This window comes from Vicia villosa, linkage group LG2 (assembly GCF_029867415.1).
Source record: "Vicia villosa cultivar HV-30 ecotype Madison, WI linkage group LG2, Vvil1.0, whole genome shotgun sequence".
NCBI classification, from domain to species: domain Eukaryota; kingdom Viridiplantae; phylum Streptophyta; class Magnoliopsida; order Fabales; family Fabaceae; genus Vicia; species Vicia villosa.
Window position 1 is genome coordinate 204,720,302 of NC_081181.1, and position 24,434 is coordinate 204,744,735.

Genomic DNA, 24,434 nt, shown 5'->3' on the forward strand with positions numbered 1-24,434 from the left:
CTTAGGATACATGTTTTTGTAGTAAGCCACGCACTTCCACACTTTAAAGTAACTGATATTTGGCGCTCTGCCTTTCCATGCTTCATATGGAGAAATACCGGTTTTCTTTAAAGGAATTATAATGATTATGTGGCAAACGGATAGTAGGGCCTCACCCCATAAATTGAAAGGTAGTTCGAAATGCATCAACGTGGCATTCATCATCTCTTGATATATTCGGTTATTTCTTTCGGCCATGCCATTTTGTTGCGGTGTGCGAGGTGCCAAACATTCATGTATTATGCCATGTTCTTCCCAAAACACATCAAATTCAGTAGAAAAGTATTCACCGCCCCTATCACTCCTAAGAACTTTATATTTTCATAAGATCTCATGTAAAATTAAGTGTATGCTCTCAAAGTAATAAAATATATCACTCTTACATTTAAAATTCTTTTTCAAGCCTTTTGAAATTGAAATTTAATCGATTATAAAGTTTAGTTAATTGATTATGAAACAAAAGTTTGTCCTCTAATTGATTATGGCGTAAACTTGTCCAATAACTGATTAAGAAAGCTTTTATAATTGATTCTGATTCTGATTCAACAAAATATTTCTTATTTTTTTAGGTCATAATGGATTAGAGCCACGGTCTATTCAGTTATGATGCGGATCCAACTTTATATTCACAAACCTCAATATTTTTTTCAACTACCATGATATGGTAGACCCCAGATTTGCATCACAAGACGGTAGTTCCTTCGTAAACAAACAAATGACCTAGTAGCAAACTTTTAATCCTAACATAATCTTGAGATCATTCAATCCAAGTTTTCTTCAAAAATGGGATACTTGCTATGATTTTTCTTTTTCAATGAGACACTACCATAAGAATAAGGCTGCAGCAAAATAAGAAGCTTTGATCTTAAAAAACACTTGGCCTAGACAAATAATTGAATTTGGCTAAACTAAATTACAAAAAGGAGTACTTTCGGATCTTGTAATATAAAGTATCAAATGTTAATTATGAGCCATCCAGCTAGTTATTTATTCGTAGAGTGTTTTAGCAGATTGAACTCTACTTTTTTTGCTGTCATTCTTGGAAACTTTCTCAGCAGACTTCTCATTTGCAGATATAGCTTTTGCTATTGCCTTCATTTTTCGTGCGCTTTTTGATCTCTTCATAGGCCTTCCATTCTGTTTCACCTTCCTATTTCAGAAGAGATTCATAATAAAAGGTAGTAGTTTAGAGCAAGTCAAGCCGGAAGAGAACAAGTGTGCAAGTGAAAATGCAATTCTAATCATCAAACAATAACATTGCCTTAGATAACACCCCTAATAGAACCTGAATAGTGTGGAATAATAAAAAAGAGAATATATATGATTCAACTCAAATCCATCAATTCATATCATTTTCCGAAGGAATCAAACATGATAGCCTACATAAACTTGACCGGTAAGAGTTTATTTAATACCAAATGGTGATAAGAAAAACCACAACAAAGATGGGTAACGCGACAAATGGAACCAAAACGCAGCAATATTGATGGGCAAACTTACAAATCACAGGATAAGTTCACAACTCAAGACACACAAACACATATAAAAATGAAATCAAAATCAATGGATAAATTGACAACTCACAATTTTCAAAATCACACATAAGTGAAGAGGATGGGAGGGAAAGGGTTCCCCTTAATATATTGAACTAGATAAGAGCTATGTTTCAGGCCAATCAGAGTTAGGTTTCATTCATCTTGTTTCCGAAGTGTATTCAAGATGAGAGCCAATGTAATTTAAAAAACTGTGCTTGTTATAGAAAAAGAGGAAAAATAAGGACTTTTTCTGCTAAGAGTGCCAAATCCTTCTCTGAACAAACAAACATACAAACTGTATGAAAAAAGTTGCAATTTTCTTGTAATGATAATCAAATTAGATACTGGTCGCTATTTGTGAACACTCTAACTCAGAAACTACCGGGCACCTCTCCTTCTAAGTGAAATAGTTAAATTTTATCTGTCTGTCATCCATATTCTAGTCTTCAACACTGCATCGAATTCGGGAATTCGTATTAATAAAGTTCAAAACAAACCCAAGCTACAACAGCAATACCAACCTATTGGATGCAAATTGCAATCATTTGGGAAAATGTTGGGTTATTCATATGGTTCCCTCTCCAATAGATAATAGTTAACCTAATTATAACTAGGGTTTAAAAAAAAAAGTAGCATGTTCATCTGTGGCTCTCTGAAATATCAAGTATGGCGATGTAAATTGTAATCAATCAGCATATGAAACCTTGGTTAAATCTATGAGGGCAATAAAGTAAACTTACAAATTGGTAGCACCAGCAACCTTGATTTTAGCTACGGATTCTGATGTGTCCATTGCTGCAAATAAACAAAATTCTCAAATCTTAAACCACGCCGAGAAGATAAAAGAGAAAATGAGAACAAATCAAAACAAGGCTTTACAATGTAATAATAAGAGTAGAAGCAGAATAATGATATTTTTCGATAAGTAGAAAAAACAAGGAGGGGGAAGAGAGTACCCTGAGGTGCTTCTGAAACGATGGAGTCGGTTGTGTCCATTGAAACGGCACCGTTTTTCTTCTTCTTGTTCCTGTTTTTTGCCATGGTGACTGACGGGGGAGAAGGGACGATGCTGCGGAAAGGTTTTCAGAATGAAGCTACGGCTGCCTTAACATTCACAGACGATGGCTTTACTTCTAGGGTACATTTAATTAATTAATTAATTGACAAATAGACTTTGTTTCATAGATTAAAAATTCATTTATGAGAATATGTTTTTCGAAGAACATAGAATGTAATATTAATCTCACATAGTATTTATTATATTTTTAAAAATATTTATAAGTTTAAAATATCTGACAATTACTAAAATATTTATAAACTATTTATACTTGTTCAATCTCTTGAGAATAAAAATATAAAAGTCATTTTATTCTTAAAAGTATTTTGAAGTATTAATTTTTTAACTATGAAACAAACACATAATTATTATTTGAGTAAAGATTATTATCAAACCAATCTATTGGAATATTTAATTTTATTATTAGATTTGTCAGATGATTGCAAAAATTAAATAATAATAATAATAATTATGGTTGAGGTGAATATTGTAAATAATAGCTAAATTACAATATATGAACTATCGGAAATAAGTCTTATATAAATATCTTTTTAAAAAAAGGATGATGTAGTGACCGTATAAAATAATTTTACACTGTCAATCAATCACAGTGTTCAATTAAATCAATCTTTTATTTTTTAAAAAAATTAATAACATAGCAGATTGATAATTTTTTATTGAATGACAGTGTAAAATTATTTTACATTGTCAATGCATATCTATTAAACCTTATTTTTTCTATGAAATTAAATAAACATATAAATTCATTTTGGATTTTCTCCATAAAGACCTTGGTTATATTTATGTTTGAAATGTTATTATTATGGGAAATACTTAATGCACCATATGTATTATTTAGGGGTGGCAAACGGGCATGCCCGCGCCCGTTTAGCCCGCCGCGCAAAAGCCCGCAAATAAACGGGGCGGGGCGGGGCGGGCATAGTTGAAGATGCGGGCCTAAAACCTAGCCCCGCCCCGCAAAAAAGTGAGGGCGGGGCGGGCAAAGCCCGCGGGCATCGCACCTTTTAAGCCTAAAAACATAAAAATTTATGAAAATGCACATGCCCGCAAAAGCCCGCGTTGAAAACGGGGCGGAGCGGGGCGGTCACATTAGAGGGTGAGGGCCTAAAACCTTGGCCCGCCCCGCACTAAAGTGCGGGTAAAACGGGCATGCCCAACGGGCCGGGCCCGTTTTGCCACCCCTAGTATTATTAGGGCACTACGTGAAAATACAATAATGTTTTTGAGTTTCGAAAATGCATCTTCGGACATATCAAAATGCATGTCGATGAGCCTTTATTTTGGAGATGCATCTTTGAAGAAATTATGGAGATGTATTTTTGGAGAATGATTATTAGAGTTTGACCTAACTCATCCTTACAAAACCGGTTGGTAAGGTGATGAGTGTCCCTCTATATATACTCTTTCAATGCTCTATCTCCAACCAATGTGGGACTTTAGGATCTTCCTAATAGAGCCTCACACGCCCAGTACTCTTTTGTAGGCATGGCAACGGGGTGGGTCGGGGACGGTTTTTACCTCCCTCAAACCCAAACCCGAATCCCCAATCAATCTCCGTTACCCGCCCCAAACCCAAACGGGGATGAGGAATTAAAACCCAAACTCGTCCTTAACGAGTTCGGGTTAGGTTCGGGTATCCCCGCCCCGCCACCATGTATTTCGTAAAATCAATTTTTTAATAAAAATATTTACTTTTTCAAAAATCAAATTATATTATAAATAACAAAATAAATCAATCTCAAAAAATTTCATACATATATTTAAAATAATAAATACAAATCAAATTATTAAAACATTAGACACATATTTAATAATATAAATTATGAAATATAAATAATAATGTACATATTAAAATAAAGGGGGCGGGTTCGGGGACGGGTTCAGGGTGGGTACTAGTGTCCCCGTTACCCGACCCATCCCCATGTTTTCTAGTCGGGAAAAACCTAAACCCAAACCCAGTCAAAGCGGGTTTTCCCCGTCAACTTCGGGGCGAGTTCGGGTGGGTACCCGTGGGTCTGGGTTTTATTGCCATGTCTACTCTTTTGGGCTTGGTGCGTGGATATTAATGGTGGGTGGCCCATGGTCCGATCGATAGACTCTGATACCATATTAGAGTTTGACCTAACTCATCCTTACAAAACCGGTTGGTAAGGTGAGGAGTGTCTCTCTATATATACTTTTTCAATGCTCTATCTCCAACCAATGTGGGACTTTAGGATCTTCCTAATAATAATATGGACCTAAAAAATTCTACATTGTACCATAGGACGTTCCGGAAATGCATCTTCGATAATACCTTTTATTTCGGAGATGTATTTCTGAAATCTTCCCTAGCAGAACATAAAAGAACATAACAAAAATAAAACATGTAATCAATGCAGAATTGTTTTGACAAACTTCAAAATGTATATATTAGACATCATAACACATTAATATATTGATACTTAAAATAAATAGATAAATAAATACTAAAGTGAACTGAAAGACTTGTCGACGATCAAATCTACAACTATTGGTGGTACCCCCATTGACTTTTGTTTATTTGTTTCTCTTTCAATCTCTCTCAATTTGGTGAACTTTTGCATTCTTTCAACAAAATAGTCCGGTCAAGTCTCGGTTTTGGTTGTTGAATGAGTTATCCACTCTGGTGATATAAGTGGTATAGGTCACCCCGGTTTCAAATTAACTTGAACAAAATGCCGCGAATTTGAAATCCACCCAATATAGATGATACGATCATTTAGATTTTGAGGTGGTGCAACACGCAGTGGAATAAAAGTTTCTGAGAAACTGTATCTTGTAATATCAATACACGCTCAATCATATGCATTTGCCATGAGATGACTTATTTCAGGGAAGCTCGTCCATTTATCCTCCGGTGCAAGTCCACTAATGCAAGAAACAATAGAGTTATAAATTTTATTAAAATTTTCTTTATTCCCGTATAGTCGTGTGTATGTTTCTTTATTGCCCCTCAATTCTTAGATAATTTGATGGCGGACAAGTGTGATCCTTTTTGTTCGCAACGAGCAAAACAGATGGCCAGCAACGGTAGGCTTGACCTTCGGTGATGGTTGAGAAAAAAGGGGGATGTACCTGCATGAAACTATGATGTCAAAGTAAGTAAGAGAACAACAAGGTACAACCGAAAGTATGAGATTTTAGGCGAAGATTGGATTACCTTGCCCTCTAGAGGTAGAGGACTATTTATAGTGTTCAGGGCGCAATTACAGGAGGCCTAAAATATAGGGGAGAGTTGACTAGGTCTTGACTAGTCGTGCAAGGGGTACCGGCCGTTCTCGGGGACAGAGTCTCAGCGTGTTCGGCTAATCTTTAATCGTGCTCGGTCGCATGGGAAACGCCTTTCCTTCTGGCTCCGTGGATTGGGTCAATGCTTATTGGTCCGGTTTATGCCAACGAGTGGATTAGGCCAATTGGAACAATTGGACTAGTCCATAACACTTTTCTCCTTTACCAAACAAAGCAGAAACATCTCGAACACCACAGTTACAGTCACCACTGACGATCCGTTTAAAGTATTTGTGCATAAAAACAGACATCTCCTCAATGAATGGAATTTTTTGTGGAGGCGGTGATGGAGGTGGTTTGCTAATGCGAGTTCCTTAGAAAACACTTTTATGAGATTTCAGAGTTGGTGAATCGGGAAAAGTTTGTCAACATATTCAAAATATGAAGAAGACTGCATCATTGAATTGCCACTCAGTGTATGTTTGACCTTCTTAGGTGCTCCTTTTGTTTTTATTGGTTGAGAGAGTAGTTTTAAGTTTGTGGTCTCCGGATATGCAATCTTCCTCAATTTCTATTTGATGTGGAGTTTCATATTGTCATCGACTTTTAAAAATCTATCTTTTATCACTTCCAATTCGGTCAAGATAGACATATTTGATTTACCGTCTATCATCATACCATCTTCATCAAAATTGAGCCTTTTCGAGTGAGGCCAAACTTCATCCATTCATATCGGGCTATCAAGTTTCACCTTCTTAGATATAACACAATCACATGGAATACAATAGGTCTTCACAAGTGTGCAACCACACTTTCAATTATCGGAACCTACACTCATCTCTTTTGGCTTCGTGAAAAATATAATTCAGAGCTGCGTGAGATATATTGCGGACCAACTAAGAATACAAAGTGTTGTCTTTGAACTTGTGTTCCAACAGTGTGATGCTACGACCAAATGATGTTTTTATCTCATTATGCTGGTTTTTTATAATTTGGTTCACAAAATCCCAATCTGTACACAAATTACCCTTACTATTTCCCAACCAATTATTCAAAGTAGCATGGGAAGACTCAACTCGGTTTATTGTTGTATTTTTAAGGTGTCTGACCTGATCGGTCCAAGCACATATAATCTTCTCCTTAACCTGGCCCGAAATTGTACTTTCAAAATATTTCAATAAATTTGGATATTTCTCACACACATTTCTAAATTGTATAACAGCATCGCCATATAACTCTTCTGTAGAATAATTTATTATAACATTCCATGCATCCATTATTTTTTCCACTAAAAAGCCCTCCTTGACTATTTTTCCATCTTCGCCCTGTATTTGTTTTGTCCCTACCGCTGGTTTTACTTGACTTCTCATATTCTTTGTTATGTGATACCTGCAAAGTAATGCATAAGAAGTAGTAAATACCTTTGCAACCGAATTCATCAAAGCAGTATCACGGTCGGAAAAAATTACTTTTGGCATGTCTTTTTAGTCCTTCAGCATTGCCCAACACACCTCTAAAGCCCAAGTAAAATTATCCTCTTTTTTGTTCTCTAGAAATGTAAATCCGACAAAATAAGTCTTCTCACTGGAGGTAACATCAACAATTTTGAATAATGGAAGCGTGTACTTGTTGGTTTATACATTGAATCAATTTTGAGTATAGTGATAAATGTGTTAAACAACTTTATGCAATCAAGATGAGTCCAAAATATATCTCTAACGGTTACACCATCCCCACACGTTCCATACCAAGATACGTAATTGTTATCATCTAGAAGTTTCAAAAGGTTTTGCATTTCGGTTCTATCCCCCCTCAACGTTAATTTAGTTTGATAGCGCCAATTGTACACTTGCCTGATATTATTGATATTACTGAGTCTTTTACGCTTCATGAAATTCAGGCACTCGCACAACAGATGTTAAGACAGATGTCCTAACAACACACAATGTCAAAACAGATGTTATAACATCTACTGACTTACAGCACAATTATCAAACTGAAAAACTAAATAAAGAAAGATAAATAACACAGTAATTGTTAACCCATTTCAGTGTAACAACACCTAATATGGGGACTATCAAGCCATGAAGGAAATCCATCAGTACTAGTTCGAAGTCTAAAAAGTCCCAGTTTATAACTTCTCTCTTAATCCATATCTAGTGCAACTTCTACCTAGAAATTAAAATCTAGATATGAGAAACCGACATCTCACCTCCAATCACCGCAGTGATAAAACACAATCATACAACCCATAACCAGAGGAACCAAATAGAAAGATTACACTTTCAAATAAACAAATACTTAGTCAAGAACCTTAACTAAGAACAATACTTGATCTTGCTTAAAAGATTTGATCAAGAACAATACTCAACTCTCTTGCCTGGAAGCTTCAAGAGTAAGAACAAACGTCCACCTCAATGTATCAAAAGATACATGAGTGAAACAAAAGAAAGAATACACGAAGAGCTTGAGAGACTCCTAAAACAACAACCCTTATTGCACACACGGTTTCTATTTGTGAGTTCTTGTAAAACTAGGTTTCCCAAGTTTTATTTATAGACTCTTGCACTATGGGCTTGAACTCTAAAATAAATTCAATCTTTCTCTTTTCTGAAACAGCTGCAAGATCTTTTCACACAATAGGAACAAATCAAATTAAATCAAATCTTAATTTTCTAAAAGAATTCTCAAAGATTCTTTTTCTAAAAATCGTGACCAATTTGTATTTGTCCTAAACATTCCTTGATTGCCTGCGACTGTAATGAGTATCTGAATGTTCCAGATTCTCATATTTTTCAATCAAATCTTTCAAGGATAAAAACCAGCCAGGATGTTCTAGTGTAGGATGTCACAACATATGTCAAAAGACATGACAGTTGAGTCTGTTATGACAGTAGAACAAGATGTTTCAACATCTTGTTCAACATCAGTTAAGAACCATATTTTAGCAAAATTATGTCAATCACATAAATCTTGCAAGTATGTTTTTCAGTTGCACCAAATTCAATGTCGTGTTTATAACACATTTATTCTCTTCCGGAATGAGACGACATGCAATTGAATAACCAGCTAACTTTCCACACAAATCATGGTTATATAAACCACGTATCATATTAAAAGTCCATTTGTTATTTTCCTACCGATAAGCATGCGACTTAAAGGAACACTTACATTTTCTTGAACTGGTTGCATCTCGTTTGAAATTCCAGAGAGGAAGTATATATTTTCCACTTCTTTCGCATGTCAATGTCACAAATGCACCTCTTCTATTTGAATCATTATCGAACCTGCCAATTACAACACTGAACCCCAATTTGGATGCCTCTGTACAAATCCATTGAACCATGTGATCACGAAATTCAAACTCTTGTTCATTTTTAAATTGGTTGCCCATATCTACCTCCTTCACAACTACACGTGAGGTATTTAGAGATACAATAGGTTTGGGGAAAACATCGGGATGCACCATTTCTAATGAAAACTAAAACATATACTACTCAATAACATCTAAAACGGAAAACAGGTTGTTGGAAAATAAGAACAGACAGCTTCCGGAAATGCATTTTTGGATAAGTTCATAAAGACTTTCGAAGATACATTTCCGGATACGACCTAACTTTTTCAAATTAAAAATAGGATTAATGTGATCAATGAGGCTTGAAATGAATGAACTTTACCTTTAATTCCAACTTCTTTTACTCCTTTTGATTTGATGAAATTCAAGAATGAAGTTTTGGAGTAAAAATATTGATTGAGAATAGAAGGGTTTTTGGAAATGGTTTATGGAAAATGTGGATATGGGGTATGATCATGCAGGTGGCTGTTTTTAGCAATAACACATTTGATTTTTTTGGAGATGCATCTCTTAAAAAACTTGACATGCAAAGGTTCCAAATTTTCAAATTTCTGCTCAATTGTTCATAGTTACATATTCAAATAACGCACTAGAACGCGTAAAAAAATTCATTGCATACTATGTGACGGAGATGTATCCCCGGAATAAATTTTTTTTGCTATAAGGGGACAGTCTCTTTATGCTTGTTGTGTAATACAAATTGTGCATCCATATTTTTTTCCAAAAACTGAGAGGCATTTTTGGTTTTCGGTAGGGTTCTTTTCCACCTCATAAGGTATAATAAGAAATTTCCATTATTATTAAGCTTAATTTTGTGTCTTTTTCGTGAATTGATCTTTGGACAGGGTCAACCCATTATTGTGTCTACATATAAAGCCTATTGAAACTTTATAGTAATGATTTGATTACTCCTGCCATTATTTGTGTTCTTCTAAACCCTATTTGAGAATCTTTTGCATAAAAATTTGAATGTTCTTCATATTCAACATCTTAGTTACATGCATTGTGTTAATGTTTGCTTGTTCACAATGTATTGTCTAGTAAAATGGATTTAATACAGGCATTAAGTGAGCTCTTATTCTAAAAGTACATTTGGGTTTTCATATGTCTGTTTCCCTGTGTTGCATGGTCGTTTTCAACGCTAGGACTTTGAGTTCTTAGAGGATAAATTCAGTTATAGATTAGCATTTTGGCAACATAAATTGTTATATAAGACTGGTCATTTGACTCAGATTAGGTATATCATGAACTCCATCCCAAATTATCATAAGCCAGTGGCTTGACTACCCCAACCAACTTATGATTTTATTGATATGATGGCTAAGAGTTTTTTGTGGAAAAGTAATTCAAATTTTGGTGTGCATCGTGTTGGCTATAATAAAATCACTAAGCTCAAAAAGTTGGTTGGTCTTGGGATCTATAAAGTAAGATAAGCCAATACTTCTAGGTTGGATAAGCTGGTTTGGAGTCCTCGCCAGAATTGTGACTCCCCATGGGTCCAAATTATGAAGCATGAGTACATTATAGGAAATCGTGATCACTTACTTGGAATGAAATTATGAAAGATCTCTCTACTCTTAAAGATGGTTTTAAATTTAGATTGGGGGATGAGAAATCTTCTTTCAGGTTTCCTAATTGGTCTGGGGTAGAGAAATTAGCGAAGGAGATTCTCTATGTGAATATCCACGATCTGGAAATGCGAGTGAATGATGTTTACTTGGATGAGAATTGGAACTTAGATTCATTATATACTAATATTCATCCGGTTGTTTGTGACCACCTGAAAGCGTTTCGCATTTGTTTGAATTTTATATGGTATCTATACTGCTCGGGATAGTTATAATGGGCTCAACAAACTTGAATTCTAGTGGTATCTATATTGCTCGGGATAGTTATAACAGGCCTGATCGATTAACTTGGAAAGGAAATTTATATGGTATCTATACTGCTCGGGATAGTTATAACGAGCTCAACAAACTTGAATTTGTTCGAAATACAACAAACAAAAACTCTTGAAAGTAAGCGAGACATATTTCTGCTTTTGAGAATGTGAGATTTTTTCTTTGCGTGACTTTACATAAATTTCTTTCTACGATATCAATGTTGTGTCATTGTGCTATACTCTAGACAAATATATGTCCTAGATGGAATTAGGACATCGAGACGACTATACACTGTCTGAGAGACCGAGAATTTGCTACTCGCTTTTGAAAATCTATTAGCTTCTTGGACCCATTATTTTTTTCAAGGGGGTGGTCTATATGATTTTATTAGACATGGCATCGATGGTGGCTCTATTTTTTTAGCTCCTTGCCGGTGGTTGTGGTGCGCTAGGAACAAACTATAACATGTGAATGAAGTGGTATCTTCCTATACTTTGAAACACATCCTAGTGATTTATGCTAATTTGTTAGCTAAATGTTTTCTCAAACATTATTTGTCTCATCCAACAAAAATGTTCACGTGGAATGCACACAAAGGTAGTAATGTAATTTTGAATGTTATTGGCAGTAGCCTCGGTAATCCTGGCGTATCAGATTTTGGTTGATTGATTCAAAATGATGATGGTGCTTGGATTCACGGTTTTACGTGTAATATCGGTTATTCAAACATTGTTCATGCTGAAATGATGATGTTATATCACAGTTTGCGTATGGCATGGAAACTTGACATCAAAGACTTGATGTATTATTCTAAATTCAACTATGCTATCAAACTTATCTCAGAGTGTTAATATTTAGCATCACTGTGCCACAATTATTCACAACATTAAAGAGTTTCTCTATAGATTCAAATATTTTATACTTTTAGGAAGGTGATGTTTGTGCTGACTATCTAGCAACACATATGGTCAATAATGATGCGGTATTCCGATCTTCTGTAGAGTCTCCTGTTAGAATCATCAATCTCCTACTAGCTAATGATATTAAAATTCTATTTTATAGATAATTTACTCCTTACTTTCTTTCCCTTTTCGCATTTGTTCAAATTTTTGACACAAATAAAAAAATCTCCTAAAAAATATCAAATAAAATACTATGAATTCAAATAAAGAAACGGATGTAGATAACTTTCTCTGTTTGATTATTTATATTGTATAAAATAAAAAAATTAAATTACAAATTATTGTACAATATCAATTTAACATTAATGTTTTTTCTATTATATTTTTTTTATTATTCACCTTTCTTAATTTTTAAAAAATTTCATTCCTACAAAATTAAATACCTTTTTTACTTGATGTGTGTGTAATCATCACAATATCATATAATTTAGAACAGATAGATTACAAAATGTATGTCTATATTTATTGTAAATAATACAGTATATAATGTAGTATGAAGACTATTCTTATCGCTTATCTCTTTCTATAAGCATCATATTTTTATTAGTTTAATCAGAGTTTTTGAACTAACATGATTCAAACTTACAGACAATCTAATTGGTTGATTTGAAATTAAAACCAACGTCACTAAATTATCTAATAAGACTCATTTAAACTTCTATCAATTAGATAGTTTGCTGAGATTATAACAAGACTAATTTAAACAATCATTTAGATGGTTTGCTGAAATTTTACCATTTCTTGATAAAATATGGAAGAATTTTATGCTCAAAACATGTCCATACTGCAAAACGATATTTATTCATGATTGTTTATGAATAATCATGTGTTTCAATGTGTTTCAATCTAGTGGGGGTAAAAACTTAATCTACTTTATTTAAAAAATACTATTCAAATTCAAAATATTATACAGGGCCAGATACGAAAACATATGGGTGGTCGATACAACAAATCCCTCCAAAAATTCAATAATAAAAAAAGCCTTCCTCATATTGATGAAACGAAAAATTTTAGGTAGATAATCAACCTCTCCAAGAGCAGCAGCCAGACTCGATCTAAGGCAGGCAATACAGCAGTAATCAACAAAATTTGACAATCACTATGTTTACATCCGAAGAATCTAAGCAGATCCTGCAGCAACCTTCTTCCGCACAATCCTTTTTCGACGTGCTTTAGGAGCTGATGGTTCTGCACCAGACCCTTCTGCATTGCTTTGTTTGATGCCCAAGAGCCCAAGCCCAGAAACAACTGAATTCTTAGATATAAACCATTTAGATGATGATGGCTTTTCTACATTTTCAGAAGTCCTGTTATAAACCTTCAAGAGGTCATCTGACTGAGCCAGTGGATCTGCCTCAACTCCAAGCCAGGCACGCTTCGAAGTCTCTCCTAATTGAACATTCAAGACCCTGTATAACATTTTGAATAAATCCTCAAAACATATCGCATCAAAATTTAACAAAACATTATATTCTTATACAAAAAAAAAATATATTGATAACATTTACAAAAGAATTCAAAATTGAGTTTGAAGAAGTAAAGCAAAATCATTGTAAAAATTGTGCCGATTATTGTTTCCTTTCAACAGGATGCAGGGCACACATTATATAAACAGAATATATGGTAGAGCAAATATTGTCATAGGTGAAAAGAATGCATCTTGAATGCTAATAAAACAAGAGGAAATATCAAAGCCATTAATAAATGCCAGAAACACATCCACATGTACATATCGCCTGAACAGGATTCAGTTCAATGAACAGCTCATTTGGTAGGGGAAAAGCATACCTGAATGCTGTGCTGAAGAACAATGCGACTCCAATAACATCAAAATGACTGACCATTGCTCTATCAAATCCGCAGAGCAGTTGATATCTCAGGTTAGCATAGATTCCAAGAAAAGCACCATAACCAAGTGCATTGCTGCTCACAGTTGGGACAGTCACAGATAATCTGCAATACAATTCAAGTGTGTGACAAATTAGTAAATGTAGCAGTCAGTTTTGAACAATCCAGATAAAACCCTTGCTTAATTAAATTCAGTGAATTGAATGCTATCAAATATAAGCTGGGTTTGGACCCTGCACACCTTCCTTCCTTTTTCTTAGCCAAAGTGCTAGACAATGCACCCTGTACTGCACCCGTGCCTAAGCCAACCATGCACAACTCAGCAGCCTTGAACAAAAAGGCTTGAACTCTTTTTTGTAGGTCGAATTCCCTAAGAGGATAGCTCATTTCAAATATGTTGTTTGGAAGCTTCTGCAACGTATTTTGTAAATCAAATTGGAAGGTGTTCCCATATGAACGACAAGGAGCAAGAGACCAAACAACTACGGCATTGCATGCTGCTGCGGTGAGCACATTGATAAGTGCAAGATCCCACTCTTGCTTTATCCTAAAATCAAATTAAATTTCAGAATTATTCAACTTATAATACCAAACAAGCATCCATATCTTATGAAAATACACAACACACCTATCTTTCCGATTTTTAATCTCCCACCACACGGAGCAGCCTATTGTAGCAACTTCCTCTAATAGAAATCTATACATGAAAGCAGGATCTGCAAGCAACCTGTACAAAAAGATATTTATATATGACAATAGTGGAAACGACAATACACTCCAGAAAGGAAGTTCATCAATTTCCATCATATTTAAGATTTGCCGACAGGCTAAATTATCAAGAGTCGAGACTTCTTAAGGACATCTATAAGTCAACCAAGACATAATTGAGTTTACCTGCCAACGAAAGCCCTTGAGAGTCCTTGCGGTAGTTTTCTGGATATAAGCCTACTGGCAGTTGGCCTGGCATTCATTGCTAAGAACTTCACCATTTGGGCTGAGCTAACCAAGCCCTAAAAGCATAATTTTAGTCAGTATGCGGCTAAATGCTTTACCACACCACCTAAACAAGCATAACCTGAAAAGTACTGTACCATTTCATAAGCTTGCCGAAATCCAGCGGGCAAATCCATAATAGTCCTTTGCCATTCATTCAACACAGCATCCACAAATTTACGGTCAAATAGCTGCCAGAAGGATAAAATGTCTGTCATTTCTTCAAGAAATGTCAAATGAAAGAAACAAAAGATAATATAGCATATACTTCATAATCAGAAACAAACATATTCCTAATTAAAATAAATGAGATGTGTAACCTCTTGAAGAATTATGCGTCTTCTAAACATGCCACCCTCATCTCCCTCGTCACCATCATCAAAGTCATCAAAGTAGTCATCATCGTCACCATCGTCGTCACCTCCGTCACCACCACCATAACTGATTATCTTTCCAATATCTCCACCACCTCCCCCCGTGGCTAGCTGTCAATAAAGCATAAAACAGAATTCATATTTACAAACTTAAGAATAAATAAAAAACATGAAAATAATTCATAAATACTCCAATGGTATGAGTAGCCACAGGTGTCTAGTAAGCAGTAAGTTACTTGATTGAATCCATAATACGCAGGGGATACTAGGTTGATATGCCATTTGGATTCGTAATACATTTTAAAATTTTAATTGTTATGCTTCCAATATAAGATTTTTGAAGAACTGAAAAATCACATACTATGAATTAATACATTTGTAAGAAAATTTATCACTTTGGCTTTATTTTCCTATTAGCCCTTATTTTTGGTCATTTATTTTTCTTTACCGATACTTAGGTATGCTTTGAAGAGACTTTTTTTGAAGAACTGGAAAATCACTTACTACTTTGAACTAATACCTGTGTCAAATTTAATACCGCTTTAGCTTTATTTTCCTATTAGCTCTCATTTTTTGTCATATATTCTTCCTTCCTGGTATGTAGGTATGCTTTGAAAAGCCATTTCCCATAACTCATTTCACTAATTAAGTATTTAGTTTTTGTACTTATGATGCCCAAGGGTCCCAAGAGAAACAAAACTCTAAACTTCCTCCCCTTCCCTATTCAATTGTCCTATGGATCAGGGGCTATTTCCTTTCTCCTCCCTTTTTCCCCTCCCCCCTCCCACTTAATGTTCTTTAATTTTATGGCATCAAAGAAGCTAACAGAGATTCTAACTCCTACCCTCTCCTTTCGCTCATTTTCTTTATATTGCAAAATTGCCCTCTCCCCTTTCCCTCTTCCCTTCATCAAATAAGGTACCACAAACTGGAAGGAACAAAATAGGACTTCAGTTCATAGTTGTATCTCATGTTCAAACACATGTTCCACAACTAAACAAACTAAAACAAACAATGAACTTGCTTGCACGACCCAGATCATAATTTGAAGTGGTGCAGTGCAAATTGGGTAGAAGTGAGCAGGACACTAACAAAAGATGTAAACTCAAAATCAGCCAACATTTTAAAAAAAAAAACGCAACAGAGACGTTTATTCAACATGATGAAATTGAAGTAGTTAGTCAATGAGTTAAAAATTCACATCAATGTTAGCTAATTTGTATAATAATGTATATACCCCTTTTCTAAAAAAATATTATTTTAAATTAATATTACTATCTTAGAGTATTAAAAAACTTTTATAAATGAAAATAAAATATCCAGGACACGCTAACATGAACGCTATCTCGCTACAAAAGTAACACAAAACGACACCAGAAGTATTAATACTTCTCACATGTAATTTCCTAAACAAACAACCTTTTTTGCATAAAAATCATTCACTCCAATCTAGTCAAGAAAACAAGACCGGCTAACATCTTATGTCTTCGCAATTAGCAAGCAACCATGATTCTTTCTGTATACGCGTCCAATGCAACACGGCATATCATATCCAACGTGTAATCTCCCATAACAAACAGCCTAGCTTTCACATAAAATACATTCAATCAAATCCCATTTCAGACGCCAAATACACCTTTGATCTTCTCGGTCGGCAAGTTATCAAAACCGAACTTGTGTTGTGCTTTTCATATGTCGCACCGATGCAACACATCCTGTATAACATGAGTACAACCATGTACACATTCGGACGTGTATACAAACACACAATGATTTTCTCAGACTCACTTCTTCATCACTACCGACGGAAACAATGAGAGAAAAAAAACAAACAAAAAAAAAACCTACCGTTTAAGATGATAATTCAATTTCCAAATTAACTCTCTACAAATTTGAACGCCCCTTATCTTTCTTCACTCCAGTATCATCACTATGTTAATTTCCCAAGCCATTAAAGTACAATAACTAATTCAAATTTCAAATAAACATTCTGCCAATTCAAGTATTCTACTTATTTTCCCAATAAATAATCAGAACAACAGAAAAACAAAAACCCTAATTCAACATCACAAACCTCAGGGGAAGACTTATTAGTTTGCTTTTGCGACACCTCCAATTTCGATTTCTCAAGCGTAACAGCCCCAAACGCACCGAACTTCCCTCCTTTCATAACCGGATTAACATTACACGAAACAGAAGGAGCAGACGGCGCCGCAAAGCACCGCTCAAGCAGCGAAGACGTCGATGAAGCATCACTCTCGACATCAGCGGGGGAGGCGGACGACGATCGAATAATCAAAAGGCGGCGACGGTTGCGAAGCAGGGGTAGTTTGGGAACGGTTTTGGGGGATAAGGTTTTAGGGGATATGTGAGAGTTCATAGGGATGATTTGGGCTGCTTGAAAGAGCGCGTGAGATGACATGTTTGAAAAAGAGATAAGAGAATTTTGGAGAGGAGAGAGAAAAACGGTTACTGGGAGGAGTTTGTTGTGAGTAGAGTGTGGAGAGAGGAGAGGGTTTGGAAATGGAGGAAGAGGGGAGAAGATAGGCCCATGCGGGAACAACCAACCCAATCCCAAAGAGACTCCTCTGTTGCCTGCCGGCTCCTTTAATATATTTTGCGATTTTATTTTATTTTATTTTTGAATTTATTATTATTTTAATATTATAGTACCTTTTTTCTCTTCATGCCTTTTGTGTTACTCTTTTTCTCCTACATATTTTGCTAGAAATTTGAAATAATCACCAAAATTTTCTCTAACATTGTAGGGGGACTCTTAACTTGATTCTTAACAAGATTTATTTATTCATTAAGATTATATATATATATATATATATATATATATATATATATATATATATATATATATATATATATATATATATATGACCATAGATCCTCTCCTTCCCTCCTTTTCTCTCCTTCACAAAAACAAGTGTAGTAGAATTAATGGCATCAAGAAAAAATGATAAAAAGAAGAAGAGAGAGAAAATATTAGAGAGATATAGAGAGAAAAGGGTGAAGGAGATAATTGGAGAGAAGTAGGGGTGGAAATAGGCTAGGCCGAGCCAGGCTTTGCCAAGCCTGAGCCTGGCCTGTCAAAAAAAAATAAAGCCTAAGCCTGGCTTGTAGCTTGTCGTAGGCTTATTTTTAGGCCTGAGTCTGACCTTTTCGAAGGCCTGGTTAACCTGTTAGCCTACATAAAAGCCTATTTGTTTTAGACATATGTAAATAAGCATTTAAAATAATATTTAAAGAGACTAACTAACTAAAAAAAACAAGAGACTACAAATTTGTTTGCATTGACTTATTTTAACTTACCTATTAACATTAATTCTGTGAGACTATTTGTTTAAAAGAACTTATGAAAAAAATATTCATCACATGTTTTCGTCTTATTTTCACAAGGTCTTCAAGATAATCAAGTTTTATTTATGTATTTTAAGTCAAAGTACAAAACATAACATAATGATAATAAAAAATTATTCATATTTATTTAAATAGGTCGGCCTGGTAGGCTTAAAAGGCTTTGTTTAGGGCCTGAGACCTAGCCTTTTTAACTATATAGGCTTATAAAAAAGCCTAGGCCTTCTCTATTTAAAAAAAATGTGTGGCCTGGCCTGAGCCTATATAGGCTAGCCTGTAGGCCCCTTTTATCGGTCTGGCCTATTTCCACCCCTAGAGAGAAGAAATTGAAGGAGAGGATCCAAGTCCATATATATAACACATGTGTTTTCTTTTGGCTTTCACATAAATTACATAATTATTAGTTTATTCTGACAAATATCGACTATATCATTCTTTCGTGTATTTTTTTTTTAAATTTCATCTCATCTCTCGTTTTATGAATATCATCCTTTCTCAATGACGAATTTTTTCACATATGGGTGTTACTTTGTATTTGTCGATGATGATTGTCTCATTTAAATCTCAAAGATGTAAAAAAAAGAGAATTTCTTTGGCCACCTCCTTACCTTCTAGTCCACCTCTGGTGAAAAACCCAGAATACCCCTGACTTCGGAAATGCATTTCTGAAATACAAGAAAAAGGTGTTTTCGGAGATGCATCTCCGAAAGCGCCTTTTTTTAAAAAAAATTGACTTATTTCGGAAATGCACTTCCGAAAACACCATTTCGGAAGTTCATTTCCGAAATACTGCGCGTTTTGCAGATTAAGCAAAACAGCCCCCTCCCCCTAATCATTTACCCTAATCTTCGTCCAAACTCACACCCCAAGAGATTTTTGTGCAAACCAGTTCCAAGCTACCTCAAAGGCTCCATCTACTTGCTCTATTACATTCAAAAGTCCTCAAATCCATTCAATCGGTAAGCATTTTTTATTTTAAGATCTATGATTAAAATGTATATTAGGGTGTTTACAAATAGCAAAAAATGTATTAGGTTAGGTTTATACTGATATTTAGGATGTTTAGAATGTGTAGACATAGGTTTGATGTTTGGTTTAGGGGTCTGCCATGGAAGTTGCAGAAAACTTCCTCGCAGGGGTGTTTCGGAAGTTCATTTCCGAAAACACCTCCATCCCAATTTTCGGAAATGAACTTCCGAACTGTATCAGAATTTCAATTATTTTTGTTTCTTCTTTTGTCTCGCATATTAATCGATTTCAATTGTTTACAGGAACATGTCAGGCAACCAACCAGCACGCATCAGACAGGGGAGAGAGTCTCAGACTGCGTCGGCTAGACGCAAGCGGGCGGCGGCGCAGCTGGCGTCGACCTAGGGACGGGGGCAGGGCCGGGGACGCCGTGTGCGAGTTCCCGTGGACGTGGGAGAGGGTACATCTGCTTCAGGATCTAGGAGTCGGCTGGCTCGGGTATCTTCTTCCCGCCAGCGAGAGGAGGAGGAGGAGGAGGAGGTGCCAGTGCCATACCACGAGCCAGAGGGTGTACCGGATGTTGACCCTCCAGCCGGGGAGGAGGATGAGCAGGAGGGTGGCTATCCGGGAGGGCCCTTTGACACTTCCGTGCTGATTCACTACCACGATCACGTCGCTCGGCGGATCTGGGAGGGAGAGGTATTTTTTTAATTTAACCGTTTATTTGTCACCATTTTTTATAATCTAACCGTTTATTTGTCGCTTATTTAATATATGTCGCTTATTTGTTTTTTTTTTGTAACAGGAGAGAGAGCCGCTGAAAATGGTCAACCACGCCCGCAAGATTTTCGGTCTGTTTAAACCAGCAGCTGAGTGGTTTAACGACCATGTGCGAGGTTCAGGGCTCAGCGGGCTCTGCATGACGGGGTACACCACGATCAGCACCGGCATGCAGGGGGCATTTGTGGAGCGCTGGCACAAGGAGACGTCCTCTTTCCACTTGCCGGTTGGGGAGATGACGATCACCTTGCACGACGTGCAGTGTCTTCTCCACCTGCCGATTAGGGGGCCGCTGTTGACCCACTCCAAGATCCAGAGGGTGGAGGCCATTGAGTGGATGATGCTCTACTTGGGCATGGAGCACGAGGTTGCTCACTATGAGTGCGTCACGACTTCTGGGCCTCATGTCCGGTTCACCACACTGAGCACTTATTTTGAGCACCACCTGGACGCGGCTGCCGAGGCTGAGGGTGTGGGTAACGAGCTGTTCACAGAGTATCACCGCGGCTGCGCTCTCCGGTGTTGGTACATGCATGTGGTAGGCGCTGCATGCTTTGTGGATAAGAGTGCCAGGTACGTCGACGTGACCTACCTCCGCTACTTCATGGACCTGGATACCGTTCACCAGTGGAACTGGGGGGCAGCTACTCTGGCATATCTCTACCAGAAGCTGAATGAGGCCTCCAACTGGAGGACGAGGCAGTTGGTCGGATCCTACACACTGCTTACGGTACGTTTTATTTTAATACATTATCGTATTTATTTATTTATTTATGTTTCGTATTTATTTTTAATACATTATCGTGTTTCTGTTTCAGAGCTGGATCATCTCCTACTTCTCCCGCATCCATGGCTTTCACATCGATCCTGCGTACGTGGACGCCATGCCCATGGCCGCCAGATACGCTCTCCAGAGGGGGAACGATGCGGTGGGACCATACCGTCTGTACTTGGACCGCACGATGCACGACAACGTCACCTGGAGGCCGTTCGTCGACTACGCTCAGATTGTCCCCTTTGACGGCATTGCTTTATATTCAGGCTGCTTGGCATGCGGGACCGGCATCATGGTCCGGTATCTCCCTGAGCGGTGCATGCGTCAGTTCGGATTCGTGCAGCGGATACCCAGGTCACCCTTTGAGGCAGCTCCCGACACAGTGACCCGAGTGCAGCTCACTTCCATATGGGAGGACTGGCAGCATCATGTGGTACCGCAGGAGTACCGTCTCACTCGGGTCACACAGGACTGGCACAGTAAGGAGGGGTACGTCACATGGTTCTACCGGGTGTCCCATCCTCTACTGAGACCCGACGTTCCCGACGCTCCTAGGCCAGCACATGAGGAGATCCTGGAGAACCAGCAGGCCGAGGATGACCACGCCATTGATCTCCAGCCGATCTGCCAGCGGATAGAGATGCTTGGGCGGGACGCCTTGGATCGGGGTGTCGTTCTTCAGGGCGGTCCAGATGCAGTCGCCGTGATGGAGGCGATCGTCACTGATGCGGGCCGTGCGGCGGGGTACAGGCGGCAGAGGAGGGCTCAGGGTGAGAGGGTTAGGCACACCCAGTAGTGGTCGGGTGGTCGGGTTTATTTATTTTTTGTTTTCGAATTGTATATTGCGCACACTATTACTATTTGGTTCGGCTTGTATATATTATTTGCATTTTATTTATCGTATTGGTATTTTCTGTTTATATGTCGCTTATTTTATTTGGCGTTTGCGTTTAATTAAAATGCGAGACTGTTTAAGAAAAAACATAAAAAAAAAACACAGTTTCTGCATAATTCGGAAATGAACTTCCGAATTCACCCATGAGGTGTTTTCGGAAGTTCCTCTCCGAAGACACCCCCCATGAGGTGTTTTCGGAGATGCACTTCCGAATTATGGAAATTTTTTTTAAAAAAAAAAGCGCTTCGGAAGTTCATTTCCGAAGCAGGGGTATTTTCGGATTTTCGCTGGGGGTGACCCCCATAGGAAGATGGCTAAAGAAATTTTCAAAAAAAATTATCCGATAGAGTTCTCTCCAAACCTAATTATACTTTTTATTTTATATATTGACGAACATCCATGAAAACAATAAAGATTCACGGTAAATAGGGCCGAGGATAAAAACTTCGGGACATGATTGGTTACCTTTACTATTTAATACCTTTAAAATAAAATGAATATAGATGAATGAATAAAATAAATGATTTAAATGAGAGAAAAAAATTTGTTAGAAAAAATATAAATAGATACAAAGATATGGAAATAGCTTAGATTAAGATGGTAAATAGATTTTGTGGTGAAGACAGGGAAGTATCCGCTATCCCCTCCAATCTCATTGACTTTTTTTGAAATATAAAATGTCTATAATTGGATGTTATGTTGGTAGATATATAAATTATATAATATGCATTGTACATGTATATTAAAAGTAAATGTGTTCGACTGTGGAACTAGAATTTATTGGTGAATTGGTGGTTGCGACGACAAAGATGAACTTGAATATTTTATATGAGGCAGAGGAGGGGATGACCTACAAACAGGATCGGTCCTGTGCAGGAGAAAGGCTCTACAGCACAGGGTCAAATTTTTGAAAAGTTCAATTCTTTTTTGCATTAATATAAAATGATATAGAAAAATTCAATAAATCGAAAAAGTGTTATAATAAAAATTCAATATAATCAAAAAATGAGATTGATTAAAATCCAAATAATTATAATTAAATTTTTTTATTAATACATAATTATAATTTATATGTGTCATTTTTATTTATTATTAATCTAACCTGATCAGAATGGATCGTCACGGCGGCTGGATCTGTCCGGATGGACAGAATGGGGGGTACCTACAAGGTTCTCCGATGCCAAAGTAAGTAGCAATCAGAGAGAGAGAGAGAGAGAGAGAGCAAGCACAATGTTTAGGAAGAATGAATGAATATCTGACCCTCTAGTGAAAGAGGGTATTTATAGCCCCCAGCGCTGGGCCAAGGTTTCCTAATTGGGCCAAATCCAATTGAAGGCCCACGTGCTAGGAAACTGCCAGAAATACTTATCACAGCATAAATAAAGCACAGGAATTTACCTGAAAATAAGAGGAAACAGTGAATTCGACTTGTCAAATCCACCCTTCCACCGCAAGTCAAGTGAAAGAGTGAGGAGAACAGACGACGAGGGCTATCTTATCAACACCCGGCACTACTAGGGTTTTCCTAGACAACATTTAAACCTACCCGGTGAACGCCTACTGACGGCACTAGCCCTCTGCGGCAAATTTAAAATATGTTCGAGAAAGCCTCAATCTCTCTAGACGATCTCCTCGTTTCGATCAACCCATGCCCGGAAAATTTAAAAGCGCGATCGGAAATACAATACTCTCCCAAAGTTTTTCCCTCGTCACACTCAAGACGCACTCGACACACACATATTTTTCCTCGTCCCACTTAATATGTGCCCGACACACGCATACACAAACATCCATTTATTCCCAATTTGCTCGGCAAACTCAACGCTATATCTCATAATTCCTTGACAAAAACTACCAGATGGATACAAATAAAGAAGGGAAAGAGGAGCACTTACACGATTTGAGAGAAGGCGGATGGAGATCACAAAGCTGAAGAAGACGAAATCTCTAAGCGAACCTTGGGAGAATTCTTTGAGTAAAGTAACGAATGAGTGGCCTCCCTACTCCTTATATAGGGAAGGACACAGGGAAACGGGAAAGGCGACATGATTGCCTAGGAATCTCAAAAGGCATCATTATTGTCTAGGCCAAAAGGCATCTCTAGGTAATAATGGCGCCCTAGGTGATTGCCGCGTGTCAGCCAAAGCCTGACAAGCGCTAAATTGAAATGTTTCACATTCTGAACCAACAATCGCGTCCAACGTTACGCCTTCCATCTCCTCGACCAAAAACGTAACATTCCCTGTGCCCGCCGTCTTCTCGACTAGAACGGTTTTCCTCCGAGGAAATTCTGCTATTTTCGAGTCAAGGACGTTTCCCGACTTGGAGATCCT

General features: G+C 37.1%; 2 protein-coding genes across 2 annotated transcripts; both read right to left on the reverse strand.

Moving 5' to 3' along the window:
- Positions 1-867: 867 nt before the first annotated feature.
- On the reverse strand, positions 868-2,708 carry LOC131648014 (uncharacterized). Its single transcript, XM_058917813.1, has 3 exons — positions 2,531-2,708; positions 2,315-2,369; positions 868-1,189 (listed from the first exon to the last, which is right to left on the reverse strand). The coding sequence occupies exons 1-3, from the start codon at positions 2,613-2,615 to the stop codon at positions 1,027-1,029; spliced, it is 303 nt and encodes a 100-aa protein (XP_058773796.1). The 5' UTR covers positions 2,616-2,708; the 3' UTR covers positions 868-1,026.
- Positions 2,709-12,951: 10,243 nt separating this feature from the next.
- LOC131653669 (protein RETICULATA-RELATED 1, chloroplastic) lies at positions 12,952-17,917 on the reverse strand. The gene is made up of 8 exons (XM_058923925.1): positions 17,391-17,917; positions 15,263-15,427; positions 15,041-15,133; positions 14,844-14,959; positions 14,578-14,676; positions 14,191-14,496; positions 13,890-14,054; positions 12,952-13,510 (listed from the first exon to the last, which is right to left on the reverse strand). The coding sequence occupies exons 1-8, from the start codon at positions 17,736-17,738 to the stop codon at positions 13,222-13,224; spliced, it is 1,581 nt and encodes a 526-aa protein (XP_058779908.1). The 5' UTR covers positions 17,739-17,917; the 3' UTR covers positions 12,952-13,221.
- Positions 17,918-24,434: the final 6,517 nt, after the last annotated feature.

Coding starts and splice junctions, on each gene's coding strand:
- LOC131648014 (XM_058917813.1), bottom strand. CDS start 2,615: ATGGCAAAAAACAGGAACAAGAAGAAGAAAAACGGTGCCGTTTCAATG. Junction 2,370..2,530: donor CGTTTCAGAAGCACCTCAGG/GTACTCTCTTCC, acceptor GTTTATTTGCAG/CAATGGACACATCAGAATCC. Junction 1,190..2,314: donor GTTGCTGGTGCTACCAATTT/GTAAGTTTACTT, acceptor CTTCTGAAATAG/GAAGGTGAAACAGAATGGAA.
- LOC131653669 (XM_058923925.1), bottom strand. CDS start 17,738: ATGTCATCTCACGCGCTCTTTCAAGCAGCCCAAATCATCCCTATGAAC. Junction 15,134..15,262: donor GACGCATAATTCTTCAAGAG/GTTACACATCTC, acceptor TCCTTCTGGCAG/CTATTTGACCGTAAATTTGT. Junction 13,511..13,889: donor TTCTTCAGCACAGCATTCAG/GTATGCTTTTCC, acceptor AATGTTATACAG/GGTCTTGAATGTTCAATTAG.